Below are 10636 nucleotides of genomic sequence, written 5' to 3'. Positions count from 1 at the left end.
ATTGAAATTTTAAAATATAAAATAAAACACAATGACATATACCTCCTCACATTCCCTCCAGGTGTGTCTACCACTCAGGGGTGTTTGTAAGAAAGCCCAGCTCTCCCAATGAGAAACTTTTAAAACTGATACTGCAGGAAGAATTAAAGTGGCTCCGCTCAGAAGCGACAGATCTGAGGAAAAGTCACTGAATTAGAGAACGGCGGAGTCAGCTCATTCTCTCCTAACTTGGCCCTTCCACTTCCCCTCGTAACCTTTGCCCGCCTGCCGTGCTTCCCAGTTCAGCCTCTAGGGGCCGCAGCCGGGCCCGTAAACGGGCGGACTAGGACCGACCTCCAGAGGGGCTGCAGCCGTCGTGGCGTCACGTCCGGCCCGGGCGGAAGTCCTCCGCGGGCAGACCGGGAAGTACCTAAGACTGGGTGATGGCAGTCCTGGAGGCGTCGTTCCCTGACAGACCCGAGGCCACAGTGCCCCCACGGTAGACCGGACCAAGGTGGCGGGCTCCGGGTCCCGAGGTGAAGAGCGTCAGAGGCTGAACCGCGACCTTAGAAGGGAGCCTGGGAACCCCGACGGCCCCTATTGGAGCCCCTCCCTGACTCTGGGCTGTAAACTGCCTTTGCCGGGGCTGCCCCGGAAGCAGGTCCACCGGGTATCGTAGCGCTCCTAGAGGGAATGGCGCGGGCCGGGGTTTTCCCCTTTCACCACAGCAGCAAAGCAGGTGGTAGCCCCGGGCCGGGGGTTCAGGGGCGCCGATTCTCCCTAACGTTCTCCACCGCCGCAGGGATGGAGGGGTCTAAGACGTCCAGCAGCACCATGCAAGTGAGCTTCGTGTGCCAGCGCTGCAGCCAGCCCCTGAAACTGGACACGAGCTTCAAGATCCTGGACCGTGTCACCATCCAGGAGCTCACAGGTCAGCGAGACCCTTGGAGGGAGGTGGTCAAGATCGTGGAAAGTGGGCAGCTTTGGAGGTGTAGGTCTTAAGGTGCTGTCTGTGTAGTCCGTCACAGACTTGCTGTGTAAACCTAGGAAAGTCACTTGATCTCTCCAGCTCCCTGTTTTCTCATCAGGAGCATAAAGGAGTTCTGACATTGAGTGCTTCTGAGAGCTTTTTATAGCAAAGAAAGATCTTTAGTTTTCTGCTTCTGCTGTTTCAGATTAAAGGAATACATATATATATCTGTATATAAAATAATAAACAGCATTTGTTGAGGGCTTACCATATACCAAGCACAATACATGCATTACTTGATTTAGTCCCTGCAATACTATGGAGTAGTACCTTCATTATCATTTTATAGATCGGGAATTGAGGCTCAGAGAGGGTAAGTGACTTACCCAGTGGCCAACAGCCGGTAAATGGAGGAACAGAGTCCCAAAGTCCTAAGAAGTGAGATGAAGTTAGAAAAACAGAAAAGCCTGAATAGGCAGTTTAAATAAGCTCCTGGCTCTGGAGTCAGCCTGCTTGGATTTAAATCCTGGCTGTCATTTACTAGCTGAATGATTTTTTGCAAGTTACTTCACCTCTCTAAGCCCTGGTTTCTTGGTTCTTTATCTGTAAAATGTAAAAGGACCTCAAGGTAGTTGTAAGGATCAAATATGATGAAGAACATAAACACTTAGGAATATGCTGGGCAAATAGTACTCAATAAATGTTAGCTATTATTATTACTACCTGATTTCTCTTTTTTGAGGGGAACTCTCAAAATATTTTTAACTTTTTATTATGGAAAATTTGAAACATGCAGTCAAGAGAATAGCATAATGAACTCCCTTGTATCCATCACCCAGCTTCAACACTTAGCCACATTCTGCCATTCTTTTGTTCTCTATACCTCCATTCACCTCCCATCTCCACTCAATTATTTTGTTTTTATTTCTTTTTTTAAAGGTAAATTGTCATTCATTGAAATGTACAAGTCTTAGCTATACACTTTTGACAAATGGATATACTCATGTAACTCAGATCGTTGTGATGTAGAAAGGTTTCATCTTCCCAGAAAGTTCCCTCATGTTCCTTCCCAGTTATTCTGGGGGAAAAGGGATGTTAATTTTTGTTATGGAGAACTTCATAGTATATAATGTACCTCCATTTACCCATCGCCTAGCTTCGACAGTTATCAATGCTTATTTGATCATATTTCATCTACAGCCCCATCCATTCCCCTCCCACCTTGAATTATTTTGAAGGAAATCTCAAACATATAAATACCACAGATACTTTAGTATTTTTAAATAAGATGTCTTTTTAAAAACAGAATCACGATACCATTATACTGGAAAAAATTAACAATTCCATAATCTGATTCAATTATGGGTAAGGGGAAGAAGGGAAAGAAGACAAAAGATTCTTCTTTTGTGTAAATGGTATTTTAAGAAAACAAAGGTGGTGATGAGGATATTCATGATTCTTTTCCCATACTTTCATACATGCTCCTACTTTGATAAGACTCTTTCTGACTCAATATTTTCCTTGCCTGTAGCTCCTTTACTTGCCACAGCCCAGGTGAAACCAGGAGAGACTCAAGAGGAAGAGGCTAACTCAGGAGAGGTATGGAAACACTGGAATGCAAACTGGATTTCTGCAGGGTACTTGGTGCTTCTAGAGCCCTCGGACTTTTGGGTTCTCTGGTGAACAAGAGACATTCTACATGATCTGGCCACCGTGAATCGTTGGAGGTACAGAAGTACACCCAAGGTCACCAGGTCACTGAATGAGGCATCCATTCAAAAATATGGAGAGAGGCTCTTCTTTATTTGAAGCAGAATTATAGGTGGGAGATGGAATGACCTATATGTCCAGGTCATCCCAAGGCATTCCTGGTTTACATCTGTTATCCTAGCTAATTATTAGTATCTATTCCTCTTCATCCTCAAAAGTATCTTGGTTTGGACAGTGAATTGTGTGGTTACCCTAGACAGGAAGGATTGTCAGTGTTAGAGAACATGTCATTTTTAAACTGTGATAACGTCAGCAATAATTTTCATTGCCAAAGATAGATGTCATAGGATTTTGACATATAAATTATATCAAAGTATTGAAAACATGTAAATTATTTACCTTGTTCTATGCTATGACAAACTTCATTGCAGTCTGATCTAGCTTTTTACTTGTGCCATGACTTAGGGTATTCTCTCCCCTACCCCTGACTGATAAGTATTGAGAAAATGCAGATTTATCTAGAATAGAGTGTAACATAGTTAGGAAATGCTGTTTCCCACAAAAAATCAAATGGGACTTGGGGTGTGTCTGTACCAGGGGTCCTTTCTTAGTGCACGTATCCAAGGTTTGGCTAGATAACACCCGTTTCTTAAGTCTCTGTGGTTTATCAAGTCATGTGGTTATCAATCAAGGATAAAGCCAAATATTTCTGGGCTGTTTGGGAAATAGACTCCACCTCTAAGCGGCCCAAGTTCTAATGCCCTCTTATTTTCTTCCCAGGAGCCATTTATTGAAACTTGCCAGGATGGTGTCTCTCGCAGATTCATCCCCCCAGCCAGGTGCCTACTCCTCCTCAGCCCCCTGTTACTTGCCAAAGGCCAGGAGAATTTTAATTGAACCCAGAGTTGAGACCTGCAGCCAGGTGATAGAGATGAATCGTCACCTAGCCTTTTGGCTCTTCCAGAAAAGATATATTCCCTTATACCCGGCCCATCACCTTCCACTATGAGTTTTTTCTGTAGCCATTTGCGCAGTGGGAAGGGACAATAGCTCTCTTGATAAAGAATTGAGAAAAATTCAGGGAGTGATTGACTGATAAAAGAGATGGGCTCTTGAGAAGTTTTAAAATAGCAAATGTTGTTAGATATTCATGTTCTGAGTTATTGATGCATGTGAAGGTGGCTGGTGAGGGGTGTAATGTTAAAAAATGGTCTTTCCTGATTCTCCTTCCTTTTCTACTATAGACACACACATATCAATTTTTGATGCCCCCTCTCCCTCCTTAGTCCATCCAGGCCAACCTTCGTGCTGAGTGCCCTTGTGGAAGACTAGCATGGCCTTCCCTTGGGAGAGAGGTACCCTTGGGAGGTCAATCGGGCTAGGAATGGGTATGTGCCTTGAGGCCCCTCCAGCCGGTGCTTGAGAGTCTCTGCCACTGGCACTGCAGTAGGTAGAGAAGGCCTCTCTGCTCCCTCATGTGGCCCGTGGGCGGGGGGCTGTCTGCAGGATGATGTCTACAGAAAGTGCCAACAGCTTCACTCTGATTGGGGAGGCATCCGACGGAGGCACCATGGAGAACCTCAGCCGAAGACTGAAGGCGAGTCAGCCTCATTCCAGCATCAAGCAATGGCCCTGGCTGGTGGGGGCGTGGCTGGGTAGATAGCATGGGGTAGGTCCTACCCTGACTCTCTTACACTTCCAGGTCACTGGGGACCTTTTTGACATCATGTCAGGCCAGACAGATGTGGATCACCCATTGTGTGAGGAATGCACAGATACTCTTTTAGACCAGCTGGACACTCAGCTCAACGTCACTGAAAATGAGTGTCAGAACTACAAGTGAGTGCCTCCAGAGCCAGGGCCCAGGAACTGAGCTCTGGGTCTTAGAGCTGTCACTGCTCTGAGACTGCTTGACCCTTACCCAGGAGCTAGGCTCCACCCAGGCAAACAGAATAACAGGTTCCCTCTGGTAAGTATACTCTGCCTGTGTCCTTGGCAGACGCTGTTTGGAGATCTTAGAGCAAATGAATGAGGATGACAGTGAACAGCTACAAATGGAGCTAGAAGAGCTGGCACTGGAGGAGGAGAGACTGATCCGGGAGCTGGAAGATGTGGAAAAGAACCGCAAGATAGTGGCAGAAAATCTCGAGAAGGTCCAGGCAGAGGCTGAGAGACTGGATCAGGAGGAAGCTCAGTGAGTGATCACCCTGTTCTCTCTGCCTGCCGTCAGGGCTCCAGGGGAGGAGATGACTTCCAGCTGAATTTGTCTGCTTAGTTTGTAAGCTGCAGTCAGCTGTCATTCAGCAGCATGTCTGCCCCAGATCCTGCATATTGTTTCCAGACCCTGTTCCTAGAGGTTTGTCGGGAGGGTTAGGTATGAAGGGTCAGCATGATTAAGTGAAAAAAGCGTGTTGGTTAAATAGAGAGTGGAGAAGTCAGAGCTCTAGTCGCAGCTCTATCCTGTAGGGAACTGGGCTCACCTGGGTAAGTCAGCTGCTGAACTCAGCATTCTTTTCTGGAAAGATGAGCGTATTGGTCTACATTCATTCTTTCCCAGCTCAAAAATTTCATTGGTCCTCTTGACCTGAGAGAACCCTCTGTCTAATGGAAGAGATACCAGTGTCAACACTAACTGTTAAAGTTGAGGAGGTGAAGGACAAAGAAAAAAGTTAAGTTTTTTACAGAGTAGTGTAACAAGTTCCATTGGAAATGGTGTATACTAACTCTTTGAAGGATAGTAAGCATATGGAAGTGAAGTTAGAGAAGTCTAATTATTGCCAATTCAGGGAAGAAGTCTCTCTTAATCCACTCACCTCACTTCTGGAAAAGATCAGAAATTCAAGAAGTGTTTAGTCCTGGTTGGGAGAGCCCTGGTTTCTTCCATCTTTTGCATTTGGACAGCTTTGAGACATTTCTGTCCTTCCTAGGCAAAACAAATAGCACATGTGTGTTCCTTTGAGTGGGATCTAGGCCAAATATAAAAGATGCTATAACTAGATGTAACCCCAATCACTAGAATAAATTGTTAAGAGGGGTGGTGAGAGAAAAATTTTAGCACCCAAACTAACAGCCTTCAATGGCCACCTTGGCTGCCCACAGGTATCAGAGAGAATACAGTGAATTTAAACGACAACAGCTAGAACTGGATGATGAGCTGAAGAGTGTAGAAAACCAGATGCGTTATGCCCAGATGCAGCTGGACAAGCTGAAGAAAACCAATGTCTTTAATGCGACCTTCCACATCTGGTAATGAGGGCTGGAGGGTGAGGAGCATCTGGGAAGCACTGCATATCTGGACCTTAGCCGTTGACCACTAAGCCAGGGTGCTCACCTCCCTCAAAATAGGACTGTAGTCATCTTCACCCCATCCAGGTTTCTTTCATTCCTTGTGATGGGATAGGCACAATCAGGGGAGTGGAATTCTAGAGCTTGGTGAGACCCACTCTTCCAAGGAAAGGGAAAGCTCTGAGCCCTCCAGCCACATGAAAATATGGTCATCTGCCTGATTTCTCATCCCCCTGGGTCATTCATGTATTAATTTATTTGATTTTTTAATCCATTTAACTAGTATCTGTTGACCATCTAGTGTTTGGTAGGCACTATGCTAAGTACTAGGAGGGCAACAGCAAACAACGTGCACCCTGCCTTCTAGTTACCTATCATCTCGTGGAAGAGATGGATAATAACAGGCAATTGCAATACAGTGTGATAATGGTAAACCTGGGGTGCTGTGGGAATACATGAGGGCACTTTAGCCAATTTGGGAAGGCCACATGGAAAGTTTTCCCCATAGGAGGTTGACATTTAAGCTGAGACGTGAAAGTAGAAGTCTGCAGAGGATGGGGGTTGGTCCTGGCAGAGAGAACACCCTATGCAAAGAAATAGAGGAAAGCGGGAGTGGTGAATTCAGAGAACTGAAAGGAGCTGATTGTGCGTGGAGATTGAGTGTAAACGGGAGAGTAATGGGATGTGAAACTGGAGTTACCGATTCCTAAAGGATGTTGTAGGCCTTATTAATGGATTTGGACTTTATCTAAAAGGCAGTGGGAGCCACCGAAGCATTTTAGGGAGGGAAGTGACATAAATACATTTACATTTGTGAAAGATAGCTTTACCTGCAATGTGAGAAATGACTTGGGGGAAGTGGGCAGTATTGTTGGTAAGGAAACTTGTCAGCAGGCATCTAAACAGGAAAAGATAGAGTAGTGGCATTGAGTTTGGAGAGAAGTGGACAGATTTAAGAGACTTAGGAGGGAGAATCAACAGAGCTTGATGGTTTTTTGGGGGAAGGAGCTGAGAGAGAGCATTCAAGGATGACACCCAGGTTTCTGCTTTGGCCTCTGAGCAGCAGAGGGAAATATGATGACTCACGTTTTAGCTGTGTATTTAAAGTACCAGGTAGAGCTAGGAAACATGAATCTGGAGATAAGGAGAGAGATTTATGCTAGGTTTTGGATGAGAGCAGGAAGTTTCAGAATTTGCTAAGTTTTAAATTCTCCTATATTTTTCTCTGCCATTCTGCTTTCTTCTGTAGGCACAGTGGACAATTTGGCACAATCAATAACTTCAGACTGGGTCGCCTCCCCAGTGTTCCTGTGGAATGGAATGAGATTAATGCTGCTTGGGGCCAGACTGTGTTGCTGCTCCACGCCCTGGCCAATAAGATGGGTCTGAAATTTCAGAGGTAAGAAATGCAGCTCTTTCTTGGAGTGTGATATGTCTTTGATATAATCTGTATCGCCAGCCTGTTACTGCTCTCCACTATGGCAGGAGCCCTTGCTCCCAACAGACTAGGAGTCGTCGTTTTTTTGTCTGTGGAGACCTCTCTGCTTCTGGTTTTCCCCTCACCACAGGGCTCTTTCCGCTGATTGAGCAGCCCTTGAGCTGCATGACCATAGCAGTCGTCCCCAACCTACCAGCTCCAGAAGCTTAGTGTTCCTCAAGCTACTTTTTTGTTTCTAAATCTAAACCAAAACATATGTTTGTCTATAAAAGGCCCCCAAACAATTATTTGTAATTGGTTCAGCAAACAAAATCTTTTAAACATGGAGCCTCTTTGGAGATGAAAGAGAGGAGTGGGAATAATAACAAAGCTTCTTGGGTAGGGTGAAGACTGGAAATCCTTAGGTTATAACAGCCCAATAATCATTTTAGGAGGAGTCCTGTATCCATCTCTGTCTGCATCTCCATTTTAGGTATCGACTTGTTCCCTATGGAAACCATTCATATCTGGAGTCTCTGACAGACAAATCTAAGGTACTCTAGGACGCTCCATTTTCACTGGAATACAGAATTCTTGTACCTCCTAATGAAATGGTTTACCTTTGATTATGGCATTGTTCAGTTTCTTTTTTAGACTGAGATATTGTTTGAAGAGCCAGTGTCTTGTCTAGTTCAAGATTAGCTCTTTGAGGCCAGTTGAGAAAACTAGGTTTTTACTGTCTGTTGAGGAGGGATATGGGCAGGTCAGAGGAGAATATGTGCCCTAGGATGGGGAAGAAATCGCTGTGAGGTAAATGTTTAAAGCATTTCCTTTGATAGTAAAACAATTCTAGTGCACTGTTGTTTGCCCAGGGTTACTGTTTCCAGTGGAATACAGACAAACGTGACTTGAGAGATTGACAGGATGGGGAATAACCTCTGGTAGCCTATCTGGTGCCACACTCACAGCCAGTTCTCTCGTCTTGGGCAGGAGCTGCCGTTATACTGTTCTGGGGGGTTGCGATTTTTCTGGGACAACAAGTTTGACCATGCAATGGTGGCTTTCCTGGACTGTGTGCAACAGTTTAAAGAAGAGGTTGAGAAAGGCGAGACACGTTTTTGTCTTCCTTACAGGTCAGTATCCCCTAATGCTGCATGAACTAGAGTAGGACCAAATTGAGCAGAATTGAAGGGACAGTAAGAATGGAGGCAAAACATAGTATAAATGGTGGGAAAGCAAAAAATGGTGCAAAAGCACATGACACTGATGGACAAAGACTGAACTAATTGCAAGCAGGGGACAGACTGTGACCACCTGGTCCCTGGAGAAAAAGAATGTTGTCTTAGATGGTTTGGGGGATTTTCTTGGCACAGAGCTCAGGCCTGCTTTCCAACTTCAGGAAGGTTTTCCCCTTAAGCCCTCGGAAATATATAGGAATGTTTCCTTTGGTCAAATTTTGTAGAAGCCCGGTGATGGATGGAGACTTGAGTTCAAGAGAGTAAGGCTGAGCTGCTTCTATCACCCCAAAGAAAGTGTTTCTTTTCTTCTGCCTCCCTTCTCTCCCCATGGGTTCCAGGATGCCTAGGAAAACAGTGAGGAGTACTGTAACCCTCACTGACCCTCTGCTCCAGGCTTCTCATCTGTTTGGGTGTGTGTCCTGTCCCTGTACTTCTCAATGACAATGAGGCTCTTGTGACAGCCTTCTTGATTTTTGGCTTTCAAGCAAATCCAAAATACACTACCGTTCCTTGCCAAGAGTTCTTAAATAGATAAAATGACGTGAATGGTCCCATGATCAAGTCCCTGCCCATTTGCCTGAACCGACTTAACTCAGATCTGTTACTAATGAGCTCTGCTGTGTCCATTTGCAGGATGGATGTAGAGAAAGGTAAGATTGAAGACACAGGAGGCAGCGGCGGCTCCTATTCCATCAAAACCCAGTTTAACTCTGAGGAGCAGTGGACAAAAGCTCTCAAGTTCATGTTGACGAATCTTAAGTGGGGTCTTGCTTGGGTATCCTCACAGTTTTATAACAAATGACTTTCCTTTTTTGTTAGGGGATGTTTGCCTTAAAGGCTTTGAATTTTGTTTTGTTTGCAAAAAAACGTGTTTTAAATTAAATTCGGGTATTATTAAACAGGACATGTTTACAATACCAAAAAAGAAAACATCCACAAAAGCCACTTTATTTTAAAATATCATATGACAGATAGTTTCCAGAGCTACAACATGCCACGTATAGCTACTAGCCTTGGTCATAGTTTTGACTCTTAACCCTATGCCTTCCTTTTCCTCTCCCCCTGGAAACAACTAATTTAAGTTTGCTTTTGTTTTAACTGAGTTGAATTGAGATTGATGTGTTTTCACTGGATTTTATCTCTCTCAACTTCCTGAACTTAGAATATGAAATAGAAACTTTGTCTCCACTGAGACAACGAAATGCATGAGACACACAGTTGGATAACGTGAGAAAATGACATATAAGCTTTGGTCACCATGTGATGTGATCATAAGCTTGAAATTTAACACTTCTCTTCCCTCGGTTCTAGTACTGAATGCCTACTCTGCTCTGTATTAGAGATATGAAATGGTGTTTAATACTGTTTGAGACATTATGGAGAGATTTAATTATTTGTAATAAAATATTTACTGCAGTCTGATAACTGCCCAGAGGTGCACTGTTCAGTTTTTCTTTAACTAAAATAGAGTACTTTATATTCTGGGAGAATTGAATTCGAGTGCAGGTATGTGGAAACATGTTTAGTGATAGGTTAGTTTTTGTTTTTGTTTTAAAAAAGACTGGTGAAAATAGAGAGCCCTATTTAGAGAGGAAGCCCTATTTGTATAGATCTCAATAACAGACGAGAGATGTTAAATTAACTTTTAAGGGGAAATAAAGGCTGCCTCCATAATGCTCAGTCAGGGTCACCCAGATGGTCTTGGTTTTTGAGCCCCTCGTTAATACTAATCTTGAGGTCTCACCTCTCTATCAGTGAAATAAACGGTTGAAGAAAAGCCGTTAAATATCATGTTAAACAAAAATGAACCAACTTTACTAATACTCCTCCCAGCTCTTTGACCTTTTCAGTCTGCTACTACAAAAAGGACATTCTTGTCTACCTTAACTCTTTTCTGATGCAGGAAAATAAGCATGAATTTGAAATACAAAACACAGTTCAAAAGATACTTGGAACTTTTGTACCCTGAGTATGAAAGTAAATAAAGGGAGGGATGAGTGCATTGATGGAAGGCTGTTTACATTTGGCAGATTCAGC

The 10636-nt window shown here is 44.0% G+C and overlaps 1 protein-coding gene across 1 annotated transcript; it reads left to right on the top strand.

Annotated features, from left to right (window-relative positions):
• The first annotated feature begins 379 nt into the window (after positions 1 to 379).
• On the top strand, positions 380 to 10037 carry BECN1 (beclin 1). The gene is made up of 12 exons (XM_046676909.1): positions 380 to 515; positions 782 to 910; positions 2481 to 2548; positions 3440 to 3498; positions 4166 to 4256; positions 4362 to 4498; positions 4659 to 4853; positions 5759 to 5905; positions 7194 to 7343; positions 7855 to 7915; positions 8352 to 8494; positions 9233 to 10037. The coding sequence occupies exons 2-12, from the start codon at positions 784 to 786 to the stop codon at positions 9399 to 9401; spliced, it is 1347 nt and encodes a 448-aa protein (XP_046532865.1). The 5' UTR covers positions 380 to 515; positions 782 to 783; the 3' UTR covers positions 9402 to 10037.
• The last annotated feature ends 599 nt before the right edge of the window (positions 10038 to 10636 follow it).

The sequence above is a fragment of the Equus quagga genome, chromosome 11 (assembly GCF_021613505.1).
Source record: "Equus quagga isolate Etosha38 chromosome 11, UCLA_HA_Equagga_1.0, whole genome shotgun sequence".
Lineage (NCBI taxonomy): Eukaryota > Metazoa > Chordata > Mammalia > Perissodactyla > Equidae > Equus > Equus quagga.
The sequence above is the reverse complement of the archived record's forward strand: the minus strand, read 5'-3'. Positions and strand labels throughout refer to the sequence as shown.

Excerpts from the sequence above, each read along its gene's own strand:
- BECN1 (XM_046676909.1), top strand. The coding sequence starts at position 784 with ATGGAGGGGTCTAAGACGTCCAGCAGCACCATGCAAGTGAGCTTCGTG. Across the intron at positions 4,499-4,658 it reads AATGAGTGTCAGAACTACAA|ACGCTGTTTGGAGATCTTAG; the intron begins GTGAGTGCCTCC and ends TGTCCTTGGCAG. Across the intron at positions 7,916-8,351 it reads CTCTGACAGACAAATCTAAG|GAGCTGCCGTTATACTGTTC; the intron begins GTACTCTAGGAC and ends CGTCTTGGGCAG.